The sequence below is a fragment of the Cyprinus carpio genome, chromosome A14, assembly GCF_018340385.1.
Source record: "Cyprinus carpio isolate SPL01 chromosome A14, ASM1834038v1, whole genome shotgun sequence".
In the NCBI taxonomy this organism is placed as follows: Eukaryota; Metazoa; Chordata; class Actinopteri; order Cypriniformes; family Cyprinidae; genus Cyprinus; species Cyprinus carpio.
This window is the reverse complement of record NC_056585.1, coordinates 7,458,003-7,485,956: the sequence shown is the minus strand read 5'-3', so window position 1 is coordinate 7,485,956 and position 27,954 is coordinate 7,458,003. Positions and strand designations below refer to the sequence as shown.

The 27,954-nt window shown below is 38.1% G+C and overlaps 1 protein-coding gene across 4 annotated transcripts in view; it reads right to left on the bottom strand.

Annotated features, from left to right (window-relative positions):
- The window catches only part of nlgn3a (neuroligin 3a), a 185,429-nt gene that overhangs the window by 72,276 nt on the left and 85,199 nt on the right, over nucleotides 1–27,954 (bottom strand). For all 4 annotated transcript variants that reach the window (XM_042769820.1, XM_042769822.1, XM_042769823.1 and 1 more), the window contains one exon: nucleotides 335–520. In XM_042769820.1, coding sequence (XP_042625754.1) covers nucleotides 335–520 — 186 coding nt within the window. The remainder of the gene's footprint in view (nucleotides 1–334; nucleotides 521–27,954) is intronic.

The following is a 27,954-nucleotide window of genomic DNA, read 5'->3' as shown; positions in this document are numbered from 1 at the left end:
CTGGCATCAATTAAAAGCCCTTTGGTGTTTTATGCAAAATCAAAAAACAAAAAACCAAAACACAAGTATTTTTAACATCTAACTATATACTGGCAATGACTACATATGGCAATGTATTAATAATTTATTACTGCTAATGGATTTTTTCATTCATTTTTACAAACTAAGTGATAAATCAACATGATTTCCATGGGAAGAGCTTAACTTGCAATATTACTTTTTCCAAGTCCTTTACATTATTACGTAAAGATCATTATGCAAAGTTGAGTATTTAGGGGAATTTAATTTGACAAGGACTTTTCTTATTCTTCTGTGGAATGAAATGTTCTCCTACCTTCAGAATGGTGGGACAGGGTCAGAAGGCTCACACAAGATGCACCAATTCCTGATCCAAAAACAGTGATGCGATTGGAATCACCGCCGAAATAGCCAATGTTCTCGCTTATCCAACGTAGAGCCTGGATCTGATCCAAAATCCCATAATTTCCCTTAGCAGCTTGGTCTCCTGTGCTGAGGAACCCTGTAACAGAGTGAGGACACATGGCATTAAGAGAACCTTTAGCACCTGAGGACCCTTCTTAAGGCTCTTGTCAAACAAACTTTGCCGGGTAGATGTGAAAAAATAAGTGAAAAAATCCCATGGACTCAGTTTGAATGAGGGACTCAAGGCATATCTTGAAACTGGAATATTATGAAGGGTATGACCTCTTTGGACTTTAAAACCTCTGCAAGTGCATAGCAATGCACTAAAATACTCCAAATACTTTGCCAACTGCAAACACAGCCACTTTTTTTTTTTTGTAATTTGAATAAACGCTAATCATAAAGAAATAAAACATGAAGAATAGTAGAAATGACAGCATTCTACTTCTGAAGGACATCTCAAATAAAAACACGCACCATTATAAAATAATAAAAGCTAATGTTGAATGCTGTATTGAAAGTGTGTTGCCAAAATTTGTGCTCAAACACATTATTGTGTATTATTTTTCATCAGAATTCCTAACCAGATTTTCTAGCAGGGAATAGAAAAACATGACTGAAACAATGTTAATCTACATGTTGTCTCCCAGAAGAGCCATTATTAGCACTGCTAACAGGGAAATGAATTTTCTGATACATAGAGGTTAAATGTTTTATCTGGATTGCTTCCTGTTTTCACTCTGACACTGGATGGTTAGCTTTGACAACCTGACATCTCTTGAGGGGAGGCCTCAAATTGCAGGGCTGGTGTTAACATGTGTGCCACTGTGTGTTCGTGCGTATGTGAGAGAAAACAAGAAACTGGAATAGAGAAGGAGAGAGTGGGCGAGAGAGATAAGAGGGGATTCACTAAACAGCTGTGCGACTTTAACATACAGCATTTCAGTGCAATCCCCTGCATCTTATTCAATAACCACCTGCAATTCAGTTGAAGCAGGCACCAAATGTGCTGCAATAGTGCTACACCATGTGTAAATTAAGCCATATTTGATAGAATGTACTATATTGATTGTGGCAGATGATCAACATGGTGATCAAATAAAGCAGAAGCACGTTACAATTTAAGATAATTTTTCTCTACAATCAAGGATCAAACGAATGATGGGTTATTTCAACTATTTGCAGACCAATTGCATGTCATCTCAATTTGAAACCAGAAACTAAAAACTAAAAACCAAAACCACATATAAGAATTCATATATCATAATTGCCCTCATCTGGCAGGCTTTTGAAAGCTTTTATCACTGCCTGTGATATCCCACAATGCATGCAAGTCAGCGGGTGGTGTGTCTTATGATGCGTTAATTCATTTCCTCCAAAAAACAAGTGTTGTACAATACTGGCTTGTTTATGTCTAAAGTTCTTGAATGCAAGTAAGGGAGCTGCCTTATTTTAGCTTAACGTTAGCTTGTAAGCATGTTGAATGGACAGTGATTAAACACCTCTTTATATCAGCAAAAAACTGTAATGTAAAGGGAGTGCTCTTCCTGCACAGACAGAAAGGAAGGTTCACCATCTTGCTCCACAAATCCATATTTTATTGTACTTTCATCAGGAACAAATCAATTGAACTGCATGTAATGTATTAGCATATCAAATAAAGCATGTTCTTTGAAATGCTGCTTCCCATACAGAGGAGCGTGCAAATATAAAGGAAATCGGTTTAAAGAGACCGGCTTTCCTGAACATCTCAAGGGCATTGGCAGATATTCTGCACTTCATTATGTCACTTTATACTGACGTACAGCCGCATGCCGAATCAAATGAGTTAATTCACTTACATTCATGCAAAACACATCACAGCAGTTTGCTTCTCAAATGCTCGTTAATAAGCACAACCAAACATACGATTATTCATTGGGAGACCTCACATAGGCACACAACTAGAGGTGTAAAAGAGCAGCAGTTTGAAAACTCAAATTAAATTAATCAGTTATAGAATTTCACAATAAATTACATAATAATAAAGTAATAATACACATGTAAAACCTCTTGGGTTAGACTTTATTTTAGGGTGTCCTTGTTTCAGTGTAATTATGCATTAGTTACTATAAGGTTAGGGTTAAGATTAGGGTTACTTGTATGTAATTATGCATAATTAATTTTTATTATAATAGTCAGTACATGTAACGTGTAACAAGGACACCTTAAAATAAAGTGTTACCACCTCTTATATCGTTTTTTTTTTTTTTTTTTTTTTTTTTCAACATCCCATTACAATGACATGTCTTCAGCATTTTTTATATAATAATTATGAATTTGGGTTCCCTTTCAGTCGGTCACTCTTGACGTCATGTCAGTGACCGACAAATTGGGATATCGTTTCGATAGACCAATCTACTTTGAGTGTAAACTAAATGAGCCAATGCCAGTTGCAGTCGAGCTTTCCTTCTGCAGCAAGGGCTGGAGCGAAGGCTTTCTCCCTCCACCCTCAAAGTCCAGGTTACTGCTATTGGTGCGTACCATGACCCCGTGAATGGGAAGTCTTTGGGTAAGCATCTTTGTCATCAGGTTCCTTAGAGGGGCCAGGAGGTTAAATCCTTCTCGGCCCCCCTCTATACCCTCTTGGGACCTGTCTCTAGTGCTAAAATCATTGCAGCAGGGCCCATTCGAGCCTTTGCATTCAGTTGAGCTAAAGCTTTTTCATTGAAAACTCTGCTCCTGCTGCACTAGCCTTCATCAAGAGGGTAGGGGACCTGCACGCATTTTCGGTTGACGATTCATGTCTAGAGTTTGGGCTGGCTGACTCCCAGGTAATCCTGAGGCCCCGGCCCGGCTACGTGCCCAAGGTTCCCACTACACCCTTCAAAGACCAAGTGGTGAACCTGCAAGTGCTGCCCCTGAAGGAGGCAGACCCAGCCCTGGCTTTGCTCTGTCCCTTACAAGCATTGAGATGCCACTAAGAACAGAATGGCCCACCTAACACCCCAAACTATCACACTGACTGTTACGACACACGGTACGAGGGGAATGCCGTCTCTAAGCAGAGGATGGCCCACTGGATTGTGGATGCTATCGCCCTGACTTATGAGACACAGGGTGTCCTCTGTCCATTCAGGCTGTGAGCTCACTCAACTAGAAGTGTTGCATCCTCCTGGGCGCTTGCTCATGGAGCCACGCTGATAGATATTTGTAGAGCTGCGGGCTGGGTGACCCCTAACACATTTGCTAGATTCTATAGCCTCCCCTTAAATCCCCCATCCTACTGTGTTCTCACCTCAAACAGGTAGTGGCACTGAGAGGCCCCGGTTAGTGTCGGCTTGCTAAGACTGCTCCAGAGTGTCCATACTGTAGACCCTGTTGAGATATTCCATCACCCTCTGGGATGAATCCGAGTGAACCGTGGAAGGCTGGGTTCCATATTGAGACCTAAGCAGTACTCATATGTGTATAGTCCATGGTATAGCCTTAGAGCCTGTGTTTCCTCTGCAGACTTCTGCCTTCCCAAGAGGGTTACAATCACCTCCAATTTCTCCATATACACCTAAACAGATGCTATATGTGTATTTGCTTCGGAAACGCCTTCGGGAAGGATGGGGCTTCCGCAGCATCCCTGTTCCAAGTGGAACGGGTACGTTTACCCAGTGTTATCCAAGCTCACTCAATGAGGTAGTGCTTTGACAATGGTGAGGGGAACTACTTTTTCCGAGCCCCGGCCTACACCTAATGGGGCACAGGTGGCTTGCACAGGGCACTGGAATTGACAGCACCCATGGCGCTTTGGTAGGGATCCCAATTTGTCGGTCACCAACGTGACATCGAGAGTGACCGACTGAAGTGGAACGTCTCTGTTACGCATGGTAACCCTTGTTCCCTGAAGGTGGGAATGGAGATGTCACGTCCCGTCGCCATGGTTGCTGTACCACCGCTGAGCAGCCGGGTCACTGGCTCGGCTCCTCAGCGAAAACCTGATATGCATGGCACCTGCTGCCTTATTATACTCACACTGTGATCAGAGGCAGCTGGATGCAATAATTGCATGCCAGTGTGCATTAGCTCGTTTAGTTTACACTTGAAGTAGATTGGTCTATCGAAGTGATATCCCAATTCGTCGGTCACTGACGTGACGTCTCCGTTCTCTCCATCAGGGAACGAGGGTTACCATATGTAACCGAGATGTTTCAATTACATTCTTTTTTTATTTAATTATTACATCCTTTTTTTATTTAATTATTTTATGATCAATTTACATTTGTTTTATTGTTATTATTACTATTAATTTGTTTTCATTTGTTATACATTTTACATAAAAACACAACAAATGGTCTTAAAACAAGTAGGAATGCCTTGGACTGAAAATGGTTCTATTTAAATTGGGGGTGTTCATGATGATTTGGAAACAAGATCCAGAACTATTAAAGAAGACGAAGCAAACCAACCCACAGGCTACATTTAAAAATGTATTATCCATGGTTTGTTGTGGTAGCAAATGTTTTCTTTGGAAAGCAATTAAGATTTTTTTAAAGATGGTTTTTATGCCTCATGGTGTTATGCAGGGTTTTTGTAGAATTTACAAAGCACTGGGGTCATACGGAGGTTGAACTGAGCCATTATATTTGCTTTTGGTTCAACCTGTTATTGTCTGTTTCAAGGCAATGCAAGGCAAGTTTATTTATATAGCACATTTCATACACAATGGTAATTCAAAGTGCTTTACATAACAGAAAGTAAAATAATCATGAAAAAAAAAATCACAAAAGTAAAACAAGGAATTTAAAAACTTTGAAAATGATTGAAACATTGATTTACTTCACTATAGCGGCGTTTCCACTGTTGGGCCAAAAGCGGGCGTGCTAGTGCGTGCCAGGGTCAGTCGCGTTTCCACTGTCACTTCCGGGGCTTGATCATGCCTTGTCTGTGCTTCCTAGGGGACAACAGCTCAGGTTTTTTGGCCCGACGAAAACCTTGGGCCAAAGCGGGCCAGCTGGGGCTAGAGGAGTGGTTATGAACAAAGGCGGAGTTTCTCTGTGTCTACAGAGCTTCAGCGGCGTGGATCATTTCATAAAGCTACAGCTATAACACTAGCATTAAACACTTTTTAAAATTAGTTGAGCTCAAAACTCACTTTCAGTCAGCAGCGAGTGTTTGAAATAACTTGATCCGATGCGGATTATAATCACCCTACAAGGCAGAAATATTTATAAGCGATGCAAAAGACTGCACACTAGCTATTAACGTTACCTTAGTTAACATGATAAATGCGACCACTTGAAGAAATCAGACGTCAATTTCTTATTCTCTATCACAATCATGTATTTATGTAGTAACATATTTTATCTGTAATAAGTCTCGTCTCGAGAGTTTAGCTCCGTGTAAACTGTGTCATAGAAATTTAACAATGTTGTTTGTTTGGGAGCTTTTATGAAAAAAATTTAATTATCTTTCTTTCTAAATATGTGATATATAGGCTACTGTGACTACAAATAGCCTAAACAGAAACAGACTCGACTGAATAGCAGGCTATGTTCATAACGCTTTATTTCTGTGTGACTCATTTTCAATCCTGATAAATGTATTCATTATGATCAATGTGTCACTTATTATAGTAAAACATCGATGCTTTTGGATTTAAATCTTTAACAAAGCATGCAAAAAAATGGTTTATCATGTTCGTTTTGTGATCGTGCTAGTTCCCGTGACTTATTTCTGATTAGTTTTCTGATAACTTCTCTTTGTCGGTAAAATTATGGGGTTGCGTGACGTTGTTCCTGAGAGGTGTGTATGGACGGGTTTTAGTGAAGCGCTGCGGAACTTCTGGCCCGACTGTGGAAACGCAGCGCTATTTTGGCCTGGTGCTACAGGTCCGGGGCTATTAACCCCACTCGGCCCGTTTAAAGCACTGGCTCGCACTGGCCCGACAGTGGAAAAGCGGCTTATGTTTATGTTGTATAGGACTCTCACAGAATTGTACAAGATTTTACACTGAAATAGATTTAAAGAAAACACACACACACACACACACACACACACACACACACACACACACACACACACACACACACACACACACACACACACACACACACACACACACACACACACATACACACACTCTCTCTGTACATTTTCAGCATCATATATGGCCTCTAGAGATGGTAATACTTATTAATTTGATGATAATACAATACATAACTATTTTTATCCCCTTGGGAAATGGAATATACTTTTCACAGGCAATTTCATGCAGAAAAAAGCTGATAAGGTGATTTTCAATATCAGTAGTACTCAACATCACTAAAGGCGGTGAAACACAGACTCTCCTGTAAGAGTTTTCAACTTTATTGTCTGTTTTTAACAATAGGTGTCATTCACAAACCAGGCTGAAAGAGGGTGAAAGCTCTGTCTCAGGCCAATCCTACATTTCACATTCCACCATTGTGAAACACTTTTTGGCTCAATCGCACACACGTATATTGATCAATGCAGAACCAATGACACGACATTGAGCTGGTGGGAGTTTTAAAGTGAAAAGTGAAAGTGACTTCGTGCTCTGCATTTAACCTATCCAAGTGCACATACACAGCAGTGAACACACACACACCGTGAACACACACCCAGAGCAGTGGGCAGCCATTTATGCTGCCTCACCCAAGGGCACCTCAGTTGTGGTATTGCCTGCCCGAGACTCGAACCCACAACCTTTGGGTTAGTAAAAAAAACAACAAAACCACTAGACAACGACCCACACACTACCTAAAACGGTCACATTTCTGACCAAAATAATAATTTGCAAGGTTTTACTGAGATCGCAAATATAAAACGACTTAAATAGTTTGACACAACATCCCCTCTGTGGACAGGCTCTCTAAATTTATGTGTTAAAATTTTTTATGTAATGCCCTTTTTAATAAATGTATACATAATTTGCAAGGTTTTACTGAGATCGCCACTGGCAACTATATAAATTTATGTGTTAAAATTTTTTATGTAATGCCCTTTTTCCTGGTTGTTTTGCAATCACATCTTTTGTTACATTCACATAATAAATGGAGATGATGTACTAAGATTTAGTGGAAAATTTTTTGTGGCAGCAGATCGAAAATCAAAAATGACAGAGACATAACAATTTTCGTTTACAAATCGATACTAATATGGCTTCTTGTTAACAAGATCTTTAGTCTATATGCTGTTCAGTCAATGCATGAATTTCATATTTGTAGAGCACTTGATGTCCAGTAATCACAATAAACTTTGTGCTTTGTTACGTTTTAATAAATAAAGCATCAGCTTTAAAATGATGCCAAATTCAATAACGAAATTCAAACAATAAATACCATTTTGGCACTCTTTAATGCGGCATGAGTGATCGATTTATCCCTCATTACAAGCGGCACGTGAAGCCATTTCTCTTTACTACTGTAGTACAAATAAACATGAATTAACATCAAAAGGTACATTATAAGATAGCCTACAGCACAACTTACTGAAATGTGTCATCTAATTGCTCATTCAGTGTTTCGAACTGTGGAAAACTAATTGTAAAGCTTGTAAACAATGCCATGTAACAACTGTTTACCTCAGAATAACCATTCAGCGTCCATAAGCTCATTAGTCAGCTGGAAAAAATAACTATAATGAGGAACACTTTTTTCAATATATGTGCTATTTTGCATATTCATATTTTTACTTAACCTGTTGTCTACATGATAAGAAAGAATGCAAGGAGCTAAAGGTAACATTCAACACCTCCTATATAATTGCATGTTACTAATGAAGAATAACAGACTGGATGTGTGCAAGACACATGACAGCATTTATAGATGAATTGAAGAGGAGCCCGAACTACACTCAAGGGCCAACATAGTGGATGCTAACATAATTATGGTCTGTGATATTGGATTTTTTTAGTCTGGAGCTCTGCTGGAGATTTCTACCCCTTCTTTCATCACTAAAGCCATCAGGTGGATTTCACAATGCTGTCCATCCTATGCTTCATCCTCTGTTCATCTACCCTGTCACCTGGACAACTCATCAGAAAGCCTCATGCTTGGAATATCAAAATTTTCCACCAGTTTCCACATTTCATGCATTCACAAGAGCCAAAAACATCACATGCTTATCTTATTTTTTTAGTAATCTATTGTATATTAGAATGGCACACAAATGTATGTCTGTCTTGTTTCCTAGTTAAAAATGACAAACATCCATAACACTAAATACACAAAATAATAAATATAGCTGCAAGTAGCATCTATTGGGTTCAAGCCCACTATCTGCAAAAAAATAATGACTGAGCATATTATTCTGGTGATGAAATTGTTAGGACACTGATCCTAAGATTCTCTAAGACATGTTGCCATCATAATAGTGGCCATGTTTCTCAAGATACAGAATTGTAAACATGAACAATGATGGCAACTCAGACAAAGACACTGTATGTTAATTTTAAGGTCAATCAGACCAATAGTTCTGTAGTTAGAACCAATTTTATGATTTGATGTTCTACAGCACCAACAAGTGGCCCAGTTCTGCTACCTTTATCGTGTGTCCTCAGACTTTGTTAAAAACATCTCAGTCCATTTAAGAGTTATATCCATTTATATCCAAATAAACATGTGACTGTGTTCCTTTGGCGTGAAGAATCAAAATTTCGACATTTTCCCAGTAACAAAGAAGTCAATCACACCGAATGACCTAGAAGCGATTTGCTATTAATTTATGTGATAAATGAAAATGGTGGACAGGCCGTAGAGCACACAATGGCATGTCTGGTATCATCATACTCGGGATATCCAAGAGAAGAAGAAAAAGGAGATGAAGAAAAATTAAGAATATCAAAATATTTAAGCACACAATACTATTTTCTGGCCAACCCCTCCTTCAGAGAATAATGGTGATTACGCATACTGAGTTTTTTTTTTTTTTTTTTTTTGCAATCACTATATTCAGAAATAATAACATTTTACTGCAAATTGACACTCAAAATGGTTGCCATGGGAAAACTGTCTACTGTTTGACTTGGTATGCAACAGTTCAAGAATAATGTTTAGATGTGTTTTATGTTTATAAAGCTGAAATCAAATCTGTTCATCATATAAAGCAACTGTGTCTCCTCAGAACACTTGGATTAAACATTTTTGGTGAACTATCAATCTGAAGCTGAAGCCAAAGAAAAAAAAAAAAAATACATGATACTTGTTACTGAGCTTAGGATAGAGGCTTTGTTAGTAATAGAGGAAAACACTAAAGAAGGAAGGAAGAGGATGATGCAATGGAGTAGTAGCGTTTGACATCAGCCAGTCTGTCTTCCTCTCTTTCCTTCAGTGTGGATGCCAGCTAACAAGGCTGTCTGTGTGTCTGAACTATCTGCCAGTCTCCCAATCCCGCCAGCCCAACCTAAGCTACACAATAACAGCCTTGACAGTCTCATAACCCCCTCCATTCTCTCCCCGGGGCTGAATAGAGGGACTCTAGGGTAAGGATGACAAGGGAAAGGGAAGGCCACCCTCAAAAAAGATTAAAACAAAAAATAAATAAATAGAGGCAATGTGTTCCTGCTTCCCTTAAGGATTCTGGATTCCCCCACCCCTCATTCCAGTGAAGCAATTTCTTCTTCCCAGACCTCAACCTCCCCTTCATGCCGGTCTCTGTCAGGCCACTGAATTCCAGAAAATATGGGATTTGAAAAGAAAAAGGGCTAGGCAGGGGCGAAGAGTGCATCCCTGAAAGAGCGGGATTGCCATTTGTATCACTGTACAGTCCTCTCTTCAAAGACACTCGCTGGCCGCTTCAATGATGTGTCTGGGAATTGGGGGAAGGCTAGAACAAGAGAGCTGTTTTTAAGGCTCTCTGAACAGTGAGGCCCATTCACATCTCATTTCTGCTCGCTTTCTGATGGAGGGGCAGAAAAGAAGAGGCCACAACTAGAGGTTTCTATGCGAAATAGATGTGCTTCCAGCATGCAATGAATGGCATCCAAGAAAATATGTGGTGAGGCTTGTTTTTCTCTGAATAACTGGGATGGTTTACATACTCATAATACTGAAGATCACTTTGTCAGAATTTCTTTTATTCATTATCGTTCATTCTAATTTGTATTGCTGAATCTTTGGTGGTTTTTTAACTCCACATTTCAATTCATGGGGTTATTGTTGTTGATTTCATACATTTGCAATGTGCAGTTTTATGACTTTTAATGATAATGTCAAGTTGTGTAAAATAATGAAATAATATAATAATATTATATTATAATAATATAATAACATTATATTAACCATATTTTCTGTGTACAGTACCTTGAATACACAGTAAATACTTTCTTTTTAATTGCAGATGATAAATATTGGAAAAACACAATTTAAATCTAGTGATCATAAACCCAAGCTGGATAGAAAACATAAATGAGTCTAGCCATCCCAAAATATCCATATCAATTAATATCAGATATTTATAAAATGTATATAACAGCAATCATTTGCATAGCAATCTTTTTCAGTATACAGTATATTAAAGGTGCTGTATGTAATATTTTGACTGTACCCAAGCATAAAAACACTATTACACATTTGCAGATATTTAGGAAACATGCTAAGTTCACATAATTGTTTCTCCGAAAAACAACACTAAAGCTAGTTAATCCATTTTGAAAATGTGTGTTCCATGTCGGAATGCTTGTTTTTGTATTGATCATTGTGATTCCGCCCACTGCCAGTTTAACCAATAGTATTTCCACACCAAGGGTTGCCAGAGAGTGGATAACAGAGCATCACAGCCATGGAATCCAGCAAATGAACTGGGTCAGAGACTGCAGATTCTATCCGACCTAAAAAGCCTCAGCATCCATCTAAATAGCGCTATGACCAGAGAAATATTAAAACATGGATAAATCAACTCATCAACTTACAGAGTAAGGCTCGTCGCCTTCCAGTGTCAATTGCGCTCATTCCCATTGTGTCTCCTCAATATGACAACCCACGTCGAGGAGGAGGGGGCAGGAGAAGCAATATTTTGAATGTGGACTGCAGTACCCATTTCAACCAATATTACATACTGCACCCAAACAAACAAAGCTTGTTTCAACAGACATAATACATTAACTTAGCTAATAATTGCAGTGCAATATCCACTATAGAAGATGCAGTAATTACAGTCCAGCGTTCATTAGGTCTGCCAGTTTGATTATTTGTCATGAGTTCAACCAAATGCTACCTGCGGAATTACAATTAATTAAAGCGCACTGTTGATGCTTCAACATCCATTTATACAGTTCTTGCTGACTCTTTCAAGATGGCTGTAGCAGTGATATATGTGTAGAAGTAGAACACTGCATCTGCTTATTAATATATCTGTGAGTTATATATAGGCACTTGGCATTTTGGACTTATTAACATATTCATCACAGAACAGGCATATTCCAGTCACTGCCTCTATGTACTGCATTGTGATATATTTTTGAGTAAATGACTACATCCAGAAAAATAAAATGAACACCTCATCAGTGACCTATAAATCATATAATTCCATCATTTATAAACGAGAGGCTAGTGATTGAGTGACTGGCATGGAACTAATAACTGCAGATATATGATAGGACAGCATTAAAGGAATGTCATACCTAATTTAGATGAGTTCTGACAAGACTGCCTTCCACCCTTGAGCTCTTAATAACAGTAAGAGCTCTTGACGAGAAGAATGTCAGTCCAAACTCTTTACTATTAGATGAAACAACCAGTGTGTGTGTGTGCAACTGCACAGGAAATACATTCTTAGAATTTTGATTTTCAATTCAGCCGAAATGAGCAGTTGATGAGATTGCAACAGACATGTAATTCCTAAGGTATTAAACACATTCACCTCAAAGACACAAAAACCTGTCATATTTATGTGCCATGGTGGAATGCTACAAACCAAAAACCATATTGTTGATAGGCAAGGATAAACGACCTGGGAAATTTGGAACTGATAAAACAGATTGCTTCCATGAAAGTCCTATGCCTTTAGGAGTATGCAGTAAGCAGCATAAAGTAAATCAGGGTGCTTATGGGCCAGCTGTTAGCCATCCTGTCCTGTGACAGCACTTCTCTTAATCTGATTACATGACATGCTCTCTCTCTGGGCAGACAGGAACCCTGTGAATGACAAAAGAGTGGTGTGCATGGAAGGTCCCTGCTCTCATGGAGCACTTCCCAATAAATCACATCCCAGCATTGAATGGCACTGAATGGAAGTGTGTGTGTCAGGGTGGGGGCGACTCGCTCTGCATCTCAAAGACAGCAAAAGGCTTTTACGCTAAGTGTAAGCTGCAGCCTGAGAGCTACAAGAGTACAGAACTCTTGCGTACATCAGACGGGGGGGGGGGGGTTATCAAAGCATATCAGACTAAGGGAGCAGGCATACACGGTCACATTTCAGAGCATCTTCAAAGTGCTGCTCGCCCCCGTTCGCAGGTGGGAGCTGCAATTTCATCTCCTGATAATGAGAGGCTTTGGGGATCTTTAGCTCAGAAGTTTGAAGAGATGCAACGCAAAACTCCAAACACGGTTGCGCCACTCCTTTTAGTCTGACTTAGCCTGCTTTGATAATACCATCTTTTTTTGTCTGTCATCGCACGGTTCCAGCTTGTTCTCTAAGGAATAGTTCACTTGAAAATGAAAATGATGTGAGCATTTACTCACCACGATGTTGTTCCAAACCTGCATGACATTTCTCATGTTATACTACTGTATAAAAAAAAGTAACGTGACATACAGCCAAGTATGGTGACCCATACTCAGAATTCGTGCTCAGCCATTTATGCTGCGGCGCCCGGGGAGCAGTTGGGGGTTATGTGTCTTGCTCAAGGGCACCTCAGTAGTGGTATTGCCGGCTCGAGACTCAAACCCACAACCTTAGGGTTAGGAGTAAAACTCTCTAACCATTAGGCCACGACTTCCCCTTAACTCATGGTTAAGGGGAGATATGACTTCAGTCAAACTATTCTTTAAACAAAATCGTTGATTTTATCTATAGACCTTATGCATCAGAAAAGAACAAGTGTGCAGCCATCTTTAGAATTTTGCCTTTGAATTTCCATTCAAAGAAAAAACAGAAATCCTTGAATTTCTGAGTAATTAACGATAGGTCATAACAAAGGTCAGTGGCCCAGGAAGATTTTAAAATGAGTGTTTTATTCATAAATTTGTACAACATTACCTTCACGCTGTGGAAATACAAATGCAAGACAAGACAATGAGTGTAGCGCTGAAAAGGTGCGGAGCTACTAAGGTCTGTAGAAACAATTTTTTAGTTTTATTGCAATATGTATGCACATAGTATGCATATGTAGTATTTTGAGATCAGAGGGATTTTAATTACATCACTTAAGGTGCTTCATGGAAGTGGGCGTTCCCTGCAAGCTCTTATAGCGTGATTTGCTCGCCATGATTTTCTGAAGGCATTTTCTGTACAGCACCATACGATAGCAAAAAATTTTCGCCACAGATTCCTGTTAAGAATACGTTTAAATAATGTGAACAGACGGCTTTAACAAAAGCATATACATCCATTAACAACCTCGGAGCTCTATAAAACGTAACCGTTTCCCAGCTATTGACAGAATTTTCTAGCTTTCCGTGTTTTCACTGTTATGTGGTAGGGGGCGCTATTACACATCTTCTAAAAGAGTACAGAATCTCTGGATTAAAGCACAGGCGAAGAAGAAGCAGAAACAAGTGATCACAAGAAGATGCATATGTAAAACAACACGCTCATCAAACATTAAACCGCAAACAAATCAAAACTGCCTAACATTACAGAATGAAATGTCGACCCAGGAAGTGGTTTAGGACTGTGAAGCTTTGAGGGTGTTAATGGAAGTGATGTACTCCATCTATGTTTAGATCATCAGTCATCCCATCCAGACATAGTCTGACAAAAATGCAATATTTTCAGCTTTTTGTTCAAAATGTTGCTTTTTTAATAAAACTTACCCACATTCAAATATTGATTAAATAAATAAATAAATAAATAAAATTGTTTTTGTTGTATTCCCAATTGTATTGCTTTTTATTTATTTATATAAAGCAAAGGCTCTGTTGTTTCTTCTGACATACTACATGTTCAGGTATTCACATAAAAAAAAATATTCTGGGAGCCATGACATTTTTCTGAAAATGATAAAAAATACTGTCGGTGGTCAGCATTTTTATTTTAATTTTTTATACTGGCAGGGAAATAGTTAATATTCCAAGTCTTTGTGTGAGGAAGAGACCAAAACTTCAGTTGCTACTCACTGAAAATCTTGCCCTTTGCTACAGCTCTTACATTGTTTGTGTCAGTCAGCTCAAAAGCACAAGTCACTTTTGTTGCCCTTTTTTATAGCTTCTGGTCTTTATATGCTTACTTTATGGAAAAAAGTCATATAAATTTGGAACAAAATGAGGGTGAGTAGTTGGCGACCATTTTCAACATTAGATAAACTCATTATCAGCACAGATGTGGTTGGAACTCAAGCCAGGTGGTTGCTGTGGGCATGGCTTGCGGTTTTGCTCATCCTGCATCTTGTGTTTTGCTAACACTTTGTCTGGAGTCGAAGGTGAAAAAACATCATCCAACTCATTAGGGGGCTATCGAGTGTTTGGTTACCAGCAGAGCCAGTGTGTTCTCCTACTGGATGGGCAATAAAGGAGTGCTACACTGCCACTCTTCCTTGCCAGAACCCTTTCCACCATCAGTGGCGCAGGCATGGAAAAGGAGCCCACACCACAGCTGTCCAGCTCTACAGAAGATTACAGCGGAAGCTGCCCGCTGCCTCCCAGTGTGCTTGTGTTTGAATGCACTGGGAGTGACGGTATGCGGTTGGGAGGTATAGATATTAATCATGGCGAGCGGTGCAAGCCTGGGCCTGCTCTAGAAGATGGATGTGGTGTGAGTACAGTGATGTCACCCTGACGAATGGCTTGGCGATGTTGGAGGAGACTTGCACATCGCCTCTCATTTCAATTAGTTCCCAATCACTACTACCTGCTCCATCCTCTCAAGCATGTTAGAATATGCACGCACATACGCATAACAAACACGCACCATTCCTCTTCTCCAGCTGTGGTCCAAACTCACCTTTATCAAGCTGAAGTGACAGTAGTTTTTCTTAACAGGCTGCACTGATACGCAATCATTGCTCAGGAAACAGTTACTTCACATTAATGGCGCAGTAATTTGTAGTACTCTATTGCTGCTGTCATTGCAAAATGGAATTTTTCCTCTTACCACTCAATGCTCACTTCTGAGAACTGTTTATTTTCCAATGATTCTATGAAGCAATTCAACCTAAATAGAGTAGAGTCCAGAACAGGTTCTGAAATCCATGCAAAATCTCCATGAGGCAATTATACTAAATATCTGCCCTACAATAAGCTCAAAGTTTGACAGGTGAAACAAATCAATCACAAAAGCAGCCCTGTTTACTAGTGATGCACCGAAATTTCGGCAACCAAAGTTTTAGCTGAAATGGTTTTGAAGAGCCAAAACTGTTGTCCAGAACACTGTCTTTTCATTAGTACTTTTCCAATGGTGCGTGTTGACTGCACACAATGTGGAGAAACTACAACATGCAAGCATTTCAGGTTGTAGATGCTAGGGCTGAGTTGACTAGCGTTTTCTCAATATTATTTAGTCTTCATTTTGGTGCACCAGTACTGATTCTTAAACCCTAATCTTTTAGTCTAATGTTGATGCATGATCAAAACTTACCAAACATTACTTGTTGCCATCCTACCTTTCAATAATCACAAGATTTGTGCTTTGTTAATTTTAATAGTAAACAAACTCTCAGCTTTCAAATTCTGTATTTTTTTCCCCCATGAAATTAAAACAGTAAATGTTGTTTTGATGTTTTTTATCTCTATCATCATTGGGTGATGTTTGCCATCTGAGCAGCAATGCCAAGACTCTAACAGTAAGAAAAAGAAAAATACATATATTTGAATAATGTACTATACACAAATGAGTATAATTTGTGGATCTATTTTATTTTGTTGTTCTTTTTTTTTTTTTTTTTTTTTTTTTTACATAAACACACAAGGATGAATACGTTAAATACAGTTCTCACCAAATTTGAACCGAAATAGATTCTTGTAGTGGGTTCACAAAGACAAAACCAAAATTATGAACATACTGTAGATTTAATGTAATGGCTTATATTTATTGTAATGTAAAAAAAAAAAAAAATGAAACAGTAAGAAATCCCCAGTAGTGTATTTTTCATATAAGGCAAAACATTATAGCCTTTTTTTCCCCATAAGAAGATTGGTTATTGATTCGACACAGACCTGTTTGCTTGGGTTCAAGGCTTACATCTCTTCACTGGAGAATTTTGTGAAATATCTATGGAAAAAAATACATGTGGGAAATAGTTCCAGAAGCCATGCTGCTCAAACAAAATGGGTGGACACTGATGAACTGTATATGGACCTTTGTAGGATGAACAAACTGGGATGGACTGATACCTCAGGGAATAACCATGAGTTGATAAGCTCCAGCATCTCTAATGTAAATTGCCGCTCTGAGCCAATGATAGCAGCAGAAGAGGAAACAGCAAGCACTGTTTAAAACACATGTCTCAGTGGACTGACCTCTATACCTTTAGATCTGATCTATCTTGTGTGTAAACTCTCTTCTCTACTCAGAAAAATAGCTTCTCTCTAAACCAGCCCCTTTAAGAGGTCAAGAGTCTCTGCTTGTGCAAAGCAAGCAGTGGGTAAAGGATTTGATAAGTGTCCCTGGGGCTCCAGCTTAACACATAACTTGGGCTTTGAACCTCCAAAGCTTTTAATCCGGCTAAATAATGGGAACACATCTAATGCCCTGTATATGGGATGAAACTCTGTGTATCGTGATGCTACAGTAATGAGCTGGGCATTTGCGCTGGCTGCCCCTGCATATAACCTTTGAAGTCTATTATCTACAAAAGCCTGTATGCGATATTACACAGTTGATTGCACCATATGTTGAAAATCTAGCAACACTGCAGCTTTTAATGTGGCAGGGTTTCCAACAGTTTTGTTCATAGTTTATAATTATACTGTAATTATACTAGTATAGTATATAATGCCAATTGCGAAAAAAAAGTAATCCTACTTCTTTTAATGATTATATGTTATGCTCACTTCCCTGGTTTTGAAATCTTTTGAAAAAATAGTTAGGAAGGGGATTTCAACCTTAACACAGTCAACACACAGCATATAGATCAGGTAGAGCAGTGGAAGATGCCACTTGTACATTACTAAATATGATTTAAAATAAAAAATTATGTGCGTTTGCTTTTTATTGATTTCTCGTCTGCTTTCAATCGTGTTCAGCCCCATATTCAGGCAAAGACACTTGTTGAAGATTTTAATTTAGACTTAAATATCATGTGTTGGTTGGTGGATTTTTTAACTAGCAGATCCCAAAGAGTATGTGTTAATGGGGTGTTGTCCAATGCATTGTTGTCTTCTACTGGTACCCCACAGGGTTGTGTTTTGTCTCCTCTCTTGTTTTTGTTTATATACCGATGATTGTCGGAGTGTTTTTGAGGGGAGACACATTATTAAATTTGCTGATGATTCTGTGACTGTGTCTCTCCTCACGGAGTCAGATGAGAGTCATGGTCCAGTGTTAGATCATTTTATTCAATGGTGTGATGCTTTACTTTTAAACATTAATGCTTCTAAAACAAAAGAGATGTTCATTGACTTCCATAATAATAACTTTGTGCCTGTGTTGCCTGCCATTATTAAGGGACATTAGGTAGAAGTGGTCAATGAGTACAAATATTTAGGCACTGTGTTTGATGATAAATTAAAATTTGAGGCAAACACTGATATGATTAGAGGGAAAGCTCTTCAACGTATGTATTTTCTAAGGAAACTTCAAACTTTTTATGTGGATGTTTCTTTTATGAAGATGTTTTATACTTGTTTTATTGAATCTATTTTAAGTTTTTCTATTATTTGTTGGTATGGCAGTTTGAATGTAAAGAACAGGGGTAAGTTGAAAAGCATAGTTAAAATGTGCAGTAAGATAGTGGGGACTGATTTAAGGACTATCACACAAATTTATGAATATAAGGTGACTAAGAAGGGCCAGTTAGTCCTTTCTGATGTCACCCATCCATTGTGTAATGAATTCCAACTGCTTACTTCTGGTTGTAGATTTAAACTCCCTTTGTGCAAATCAAACAGATACAAAATTCCTTTGTACCTGCTGCAACCATGTTTCTAAATAACTTATTATAAATGTGTGTTTTTTATATGTGTAGTGTTGGTGCAGTATGTGCATGTATACTGTTGTCTACTTTAAAAAAAATGCCTTTTAAGGACAATAAAGTTAAGTAAAGTAAAGTAAAGTTTATTAAGGGGTGTGCAATTACATATTTTGATGTTGGTGGGTCATTTGAACAACTATTTGGTCTTACAGGAGCGTTTTACACTGATTAGCTGCAACATTATAACAACCTGCCTGATACTGTGTATGGTCCCCTCACGCTGAAGTGTCAGGCATGTACTCCACAAGACCTCTGAATGTGTCCTTTGTTATCTGGCACACAAAACATAAGCAGTAGATGTAGCAAGTTGCAAGGTGGGTCCTCCATGGATCTGATCTGATGGTCCAGCACATCTCATAGATGCTCAGTGGGAGTGACATCTAAAGAAAATGGAGGCCAAGGCAACACCTTGAACTCTTTGTCATGTTCCTAAAAACCATTCCTGAACAAGTTTAGTAGTGTGGCAGGTGCGTTACAGGTGAAACATGCCACTATCATCAGGGACACTGTTACCCATTTCCATGAAGGGCTGTATGTGGTCTGCAACAATCTTTAGGAAGATGGTCTTGTCACAGTAACATCCACATGAATGCAGGACCCAAGGTTTCCCAGCAGATCATTGCCTAGAGCATATCAATGCCTCCATTGGCCTGCCTTCTTCTCATAGCTGCTATCACTTTCCCAGGTAAATGACATACACACACCCAGCCATCTACCTGATCTGAAATAAAACATGATTCTTCTATCGCTCCATGGTCCAGTTCTGAACAGGGGTCATCATGGCCACTTGGACTGATCTGTGGCTAAGGCCCCATATGCAGCAAACTGCAATACACTGCGTGTTCTGATACCTTTCTATCATGGCCAGCATTACGTTTTTCAGCACTCTGAGCTACAGTACCTCTTCTGTGTGATCAGACCAGACAGGCTCGTCTTCACTCCCCATGCGCATCAATGAGCCTTGGGCACCCATGACCCTGACGCCAGTTCACCGGTTGTCCTTCCTTGCACCATATTTTATATGCACTAACCACTATATACCAGAAGCAGCCCACAAGACTTGCCGTTTGTGGAGATGCTCTGTCCCAGTCGTCAAGCCAACATTATTTGACTGTTGTCAAAGTCACTCAGATCTTTTCAATTGCCCATTTTTTTCGTGCCTCCAACACATGAAATTCAGAAACTGAGTGTTTACTTGCTGCCTAATATATCCCACCCCTTGACAGGTGCCACTGTAATGATATAATCACAGTTATTCACTTCATCTGTTAGTGGTTTTAATGTTGTGGCTGATCAGTGTATAATAAGCAATACAGCTTGCTACACTGAAGCCATTTAAGTCGAGCAATATCTTTTCAGATCGATCAGACTATTTAATTCACTTTATTCACAATAGCTTTTATCTAGGACAGAAACATTGAGGATCTTATTTAGGGTGACACGGTTAAACAACATTGATGAACAATAGCATTTAACTAAATATTGTGCTGCATAAGAATACCTCAAAGGGACTTCTGCAGAAATTAATCAAATCAAGTTGGTGTTTTTTTATTTTTTTTATTTTTTTTTACTGCAGCTTGATTTACACAAACTGTCCAAATAAAGTGTATAATGAATCAGACTTCCTACCACCACATTTGAGAATGGACAGTTCAGGAGAAAGCGTATGATTATTGCTATTTGGCTGTATGTTTGTATGTCATATAACTTGTACGTGACACATAAAATCTTGAATCTTGAATAAAGCTGTATGCACAAATACTGCGACATGCTGTCAATCTGTTAGTGAAGTTGACTTAAATCTAGTGAGCTCTAGTTTATAAGATTTTTTGTCTAAAATTTTTATTAATGATATTACAACAAAAAAAAAACAAACCACCAATAATCTCAAAAAAAATCACCCCTAAAATAAAAGCACTGAAGCTAAAAATACAAATGCTAAAACAGACGAAGAAGTTGCACCACTATAGTCAACCATCCTCCTAACCCATTCCTAATATATTTATTATGAATCCGACATAAGGTATAAATGTCATATGGGTGAACTTCACCTTGGAAGGAATTAAATATCTGAAATGAATCGAATGTTATAAAATATGCATGTGGAAACTCCTGAGAGGACTCTGTGACTTATTCTGGACCCATAATCTTTGTCATTCAGACGAAGCAGTCAAAACAACCCATTTGCAAGTGTTTAAATTCAAGGATATGTTCAATATCATAACCACTTGTAGAGCACTCATCCCCATGACAACTATGTCAGCGTCCTTTACTGTGAAAAATGTGTTTACAAATTTTACTTGGCTGTACATTAGGAAACTTATAAATCTTATAAATCAATATGTGAATGAATCGATTGAAATGACCACTTTAAAGTCAACATGTAATTGAAATACCCCTAGTAAAATTGGCTTTTAATGATAAAGTAAACCTTTGAAGATCGATCTACCATGATGTCTAAGGTTAAGCCTTAAGTCTCATAGCCTCAATGACCATGAATGTTAAGGTAAATTTACATGCACAGTTTTCATCAGTTGGAATGAATATAATCCAATTTAAGATTATCAAAGTTCTATTTATACGAAGCCTAAACTTTGCAGTCCAATTCACATATTAATTTACATGTGCATTATATGTATTCCGAACAAAACTAGACAACAGTTAGGTATGGGATGTTCGAGCTTTACAGAATAAAAGAAAGCTGTTGTCTTTTCCGATAGGAAAATACATCAGAAGACTCAGAAACTCATTGTAAACTAATTCAATTACATTATTTGCAAAGTTAAGCATAGTCATTTACCTGTATGCACATATTTTATAGAGAATTGTTTGAAGTTAAATATTCTCCTGACATGTAAAATGTTCTCTCACACAACATCAAATGCTGCCAATTATACTGCACCTCATCACTGCACAAATGCAATATTTTCTTCTTCAGCTGACATTCACTGCAAGTAAGTAATGCATGGCTTTGATTTGTTTTAATCTATCTCACTCTGGCATTCCCTTTTAATCTCTCAGCACCAAAGAACTCTGTTCTTCCAGAGAAATAGAAAGAATTAAAAAGGTTAGATCTCTTTGTGTTTCATCTTTGCCTCCTGCTATCCCGTGAGAGCCCTATCTGCGCTTCTGCGCCTGGTGATGGGAGCTTGTGCCAGAGCCCCTGTTTGTTTTCATCCCTTCCACATCTCATAGAAATCTGCCTGACAGTTCAGCGCCACAGCTTTTCCCCACAGGACGCTCCATCAGATAAAATGTCATCGTGGCTTTGTTTTCCTGCTGCCCATTGGCTAGCCGAGCATTGCCCACCTGATAGCCAACAGCACAGTGGCTGAGAGCTTCACACGCTAAATGCTCAGACTAGCTTCTTTCTAGCTGTTTTTATGATTCTTAAAAATGTTTTAGCCTCCAATCTAACCTTTTATTTTGCAACCCAGACTTGGAAAAAACATGCCTGTGGCAACACTTTTTCAAAATGATATTAGGTTGCTCCTTGGATGTTTTGCAATATCAGTAAGTGATGCTAAAAGCACGTTCAGTTTATCCAAAATAGGTGAATGTAAATCTGGCAACTTTTAATTACATTAGTTGTATTTATCGCAGCAGTTCTTAAATCAAATGTCAGACTATAAATGGTTTAAAATAATGTTCCACTAGACTAAACCTAACCAATAGAGTTAACAAAAGCAAACATGAGATAAAAAGGCATTTGCTAAAGCAGCCACCCCATTTTAGCTAGTTTATACAAGTCTTTGAACTCTTTTATCAGGACTCTTACCTGAGTGCGCTGCTTAGAAAATGCAATGCTGTACCAGGTGAGCTACCGAGCAAGTTTACATGTCAGAAAAGCCAAATGTATGGAGCTAATTATGTGATGCAAACATCATAATATATTAGTTTACAAATTATGCACTGTGGTAAAAGAGCTCTCAGGTCATAACATATGTTCAAGGAAAATATGAAATAGATAATCTGCCCCGCAAAAATAATTTGTGCGAAAATGAATAAAAGGATTAAAAGTCTATATACAAGTCTATATCCACTGTATATGTATCTTATGTATATGTTAGAGTTTATATATATATATATATATATACATGTATGTATATATATACATATATATATATTTGTTACCCATGTATATATATTTGTTACCAAAATGCATTTTAAATATATGCCAAATATACGTTGTAAACATTAATGCTATTTTTGAAATAGAACATTGATTTAGTTTCAACCCTCATATAACAAAATTTCTAAATGTATTTCAGTGTCAAGAAAATTCACTTCCATTCTTACAGTAGGCTAAATGCAAATGTGGACGGAATAGTCAAGAGATCAAAATTACATTAATAATGATTTAATAATATATAATACTTTTTTGAACATTGTAAAGTATGTTCTTTGCAGATTATTATTTTGTTTTAAATGTGTTATATGTTCATACGTGTGATAGACAACAACATATATTAGTACATATTCAATTTAAACAACTGACCTATCCCTCGACTTCTACCATTTTGGATCAAAATATTTATGCTCACTGTGGTGCATTCTGGGATTGCTTTATCTCTACATGCATGCTTTGTTTGAATTTGGCCAAAGTTTTTTCATATAGGCCAGCAGAATTTATGAGCTTCCCTCACGTTGGGAGCTCTCCTCTGATGTCTTAAATGCTGCCTAGGTAGGCAAGCTCAAGTTTTGTAACACAGCTTGCTACTGTCTCTTTAACAATACAATTCATGTTTCAGATGACTGCTTTTGTGCCAGAGATGACTGTCTTCAGATTCTACGCAATGAGGCTGGAAGAATCAAATGACCGGCTCCTATACTGGAGGATACCAAAGAGTTTACTCTTGTCATTCCAAGTTAATGCTACTTTGCCGTATCCATGTTTCAGAGAGTATAAACACACTCCACAGCCACAGAACCTCATCTTACATGCTATGTTCTCCCTCCTCTAGGAATAAATTAATAAAAGGGCTCTCGGCTCTGCAGGTAATACAATTAAGTTTGACAACTGTGCTATAAGGGCGAGCTGACAGTGCAGAAATAGATGAGCCATTGTCTGGGAGAGACCCGTGTCACAGCACGACACGCCACATTTCCTGTTGAGCCGATGGATAAAAAAATACCTGCTGAAGGCATTCCAGTTTCTATTAGAGGAGGGCTAGTCATCCATATCACCCCTATCCCGGCTGTTAGTACTGCTTATATTTAGGGTTAAGGGTTCACAAATCCAAAGTATTAAACTAAAGCATGTAACGTATCCCACACTCTTTGTGATAGTAACATTGCAATAGCTGGGATATTGATTACTTATCCTAAAGGATGATCTATCTATTTGCCTGTCAGTCGGTTGGCATGTCTGTCTATTTATAGCAATGCAAATAATGTATATCGTTTTAAATGCAAAGAAGAACTTTATGCACTACAACTGAAGGAAAAACTGTTTTTATATGCATATTTCATCACATAATTAAAGTATTCATTCCAGAATACAACCTAAAGTATAAACATATTATAAAGAAAGTGGTTGTTCATGACATCAAGTAAACATGTTCTTTGTTTCACTACTCAACCCTAAATGGCACACACAATCAGGAGACTTGTGATTGGTGGTTTATTATTTCAGTCAGGTGGCCACTTCATATGTGAACGGACAATTCCCAGCCTGATTAAGCTACATTAAGAACTAAACTTATTGACAGATTTTGTCTTTTGAGACTAATTGTGAACATAATAGTGTAGAAATATTAGATTAAATTTAATAGAGATACAGCTAAGTACAATTTTCTTCTGAAAATGTAAAAATCCAGTTAAATTGTTTTCTCTTTATAGAATGCTCAGCCATCATTTAGCTGCAGTGAAATCTAAAGTATCGAGCCAATTGTACTGTATGTAAATGACTCTCCTAGATCTCACAGTACCTGTCAATTTGCCACATTTTTCTCATCCTCTGAAGTGGGCCTGTCTAGCCATTGTCTGCTGTGGGTTTGTGGGTAGATGGTTTGAAAGAGGTCCTTTTTCTTCCCTTGAACTTTCATGTTTTTCTCTCCGTCTCCATCTGCATGTCGATGCCATCTCATTTATTTCTCTGCTCTCCTGTTCTGAAGGCTGGCTGCTCTGGGAGCGCTTGGTTCATTCTGTCAGAGTGTAGATGAGGTGGCGGCTCGGAAGGAAAGAGGAAGTAGGTCTCATTATTCAAAGTGTCCCGTATCAGGCCACTCAAGGCCTCTGATGATATTGTGGTGTGACCTTGTGGTTGTTTGGTTTGTGCATGCATTACATCTCAGCGCACTTGATTTGCAGGCCGCTGCAGCTTGCTGGATGGTATGGAGATGGATAGCCTTCCTCTTGCTGTTTTTTCAAAATTTGCAGACCGCTGTATACATCGTCCAGTCATGATCAGTTACGGACCACAGGTGCAACACCGAGCAATTAGTGCTGGTCATCTGGCTGTGCAAATTTGCTCAGAACGTTAATTAAGTTTCACAATTTGGCTAATGTTGGAGTCCGGGATATGAACTGAATTCCCATTTGGAGTGTTATCTTGGACACACATTATTTCCGGCCGACACGGAACAGAACTGGGGAGGAGTGTTTGAGTGGCAGGTGTCTACCCTAATTAAACTATGAGTGCAATTAGTCTTGCTTGTGAGCAGTTTCATAATAATGACAGATTCATTAATTATTTAACTTAATGAGGCAGCTCCTGCCCAGATAGATGTTAGTGTGGAGAATTTAGTGGCTCCAGAGCTAATTTGCCAGGTTGCTATTAAAATCTTTGGATTTGCACGGACACCTCCAGTCATGAAAAAAAAAAAAAAAATAAAATAAAAAAATAAAGTAAAAAAATCTCCAGCACATGACTGGTAATGGACACACGTTCAGATCAGACTGAAGGATTTCACGTAAATAAGATTCTATCTAGAATTCAAACTATCAGCACCTGATATGCATTTACAGTATAAACAAAACTATATTTTTAAAACCGTCTGTGCATAACATGCCTGCACAATCCTGACACAGGGTGTTTTGGGTGGTTTAGTAGGGTTTTTCTAGGTGGCTACGTATTATTCCAATTCAGTGAACTAACTAACACTGCATATTTTCGTATTTCTCATTTCCACTCTTAAGAAGTGAAAAGGCATTTGACACAAACCTGACAGAAACAAATAAAAAAAATCCATCTGACAAATTTAACAAAACTTGAAAACCAATTTGGCTTAAAACATGTTTGATTTTTATCTTATCTCATCTGTGTGAAGCTTGCATGGTGCATATTTTGGTGAATCAAATAAACTCACATTAAAATTTAAATTCTAATTATACACAAATGATTTAAAGAGTTGACTTAATTGACCTGGCTTGCAAACGCTGTTGAACAGAGAGTGCTTGGCCTTCATTTATGTACCAAACTCAACCTGCTCTACATTGGGTTTTCACCTTTTTTTTGATGCAGCAAGGTTAGTGTTGGCCCAGGGCCTCACCCTGTTTTTAGGATTTGTGCCACTCCAGCCATGAACAGTAGGGTGATGACAGGCCTATTAACCCAGCCTAAGGGTCTGGCTGTGAATATGAACATGAGCCATACTTACATAGCTGCAATACATAGATGATAAGCATGCTCAACATATTCTAAAAAAAATTAAACAATCATAGTCTTTCTTCCCCCTTGTGAATGTTTTTGGTAATAGTTGCAAAGCCCAAAACAACCATGCTGTATATTATCTGATTCAATCTCTCTGAATTATGGTGCTAGCAAATAAGAAACTGCACCAATGCAGTGTAGGCAAAAAGTGAACGAACCTCAATATTATTGTAAACTTTATGTAGCGTGCACACCTAAAGCTAATCCCGATAAAGGTGCTGTGCAGCAAAAATTCTTTATAACTCCAGAAAGTGACTGATCCACATTCACATTCACATTCACATGAGACTTGTTTTGTGGGAAACTGAAATGGCTAATTTTATTTTTTTTTTTTTCAACAATACTGATGTATCAGTTCTCATAGGGATATGTCAGGGGCTAATTGTTAAAAATTGAGTTATTGAAAAGTTTGCCCTTGCTCGTGCCCTAAAGGACTAGCAGCAAATACAAATAGCTCCCTGTTATACTGGCATTCTGCTAAGAAACTCTTGACTTACCCGTGCCATAATATTGTTGTAATAATTGGAGCTCAGGGACCATCAAATATCATGCCAGTTTGTTCAATTGATTCAGACAAGCCAAGAAAAGTGAGAGAGAGAGCAAGGGAAAATATGAAACATCCAAAAGTCAGCCAAGAATTACCCAGTCAGACAAACTCCTCAGAGCAAAAAACTGAAGAATTGATGTTCTCAAACTACCAGCCCCTGTGGCAATTTGAGTTGCTCAGCTGGATTGATTTATTATTTATTTTTAGCTTTGCATTTCATGTAATGTTTTTCATAAACACTTCAACGAGATATTTGTGCATCAGTGGTGCTTTCACCTGACTAGAGCTTTTGGTGTGGACCCGAGTCAGTTTGAACTCAAAGATCAGTTGGTGTGAAAGCTGTATTTTGGGGTGTTCAGCAAATAGTCTAAATGCAATCCTTCCTTCCTTGTTGAATCACATATTTTTGTGTTATTGCATGCATTTGTAATTGAGTTCTACAGTATTTTTAGCATCTTGTGTTATACATGAATTGGATGTAGAAGTGGCAATCTGTGTGTGTTTGAAGTTCTAGTAGTAAAACCAAAAGGAAAACAAACAAAACAAAACAAACAAAAAAAACCCCTTAGGCTGGCATCTTCTCCTCCTATTTATTATCCACAGTAGCTAGTGTAGTAAACAACAGCAACCATATGAAAAGAGAATCTGGGGGAGTGGCCAAATCAAACTTCAGCTATCAAGCCAATTGTGAAAATAGCCAAACTGCCATCAGCAACAACAATCAACAGAGCATTTCTTCTCACAACAACCAGTTAAAGTTTGTTCATCTATATGACTTTAATATACAAAGTAATCAAAACAGATTTTTTTTACAAGACAGTGTAGTCAATATCTGTTCAATATCTACATCAGTTTTCACTGTAATGAATTAATCATTTTGCATTATATCTGGTGCACTAAGTTATAATTCATTCAACACAGGTGGATTGAAGAAACATGTCTGTGACAACATTCCTGAAAAATGACATTTAAAGCCAATCTTTCAAAGTTTCACAACACTATTAAATTTAAATTTCCAAGCCAATGTACTATTTTATCCAAAACATATAA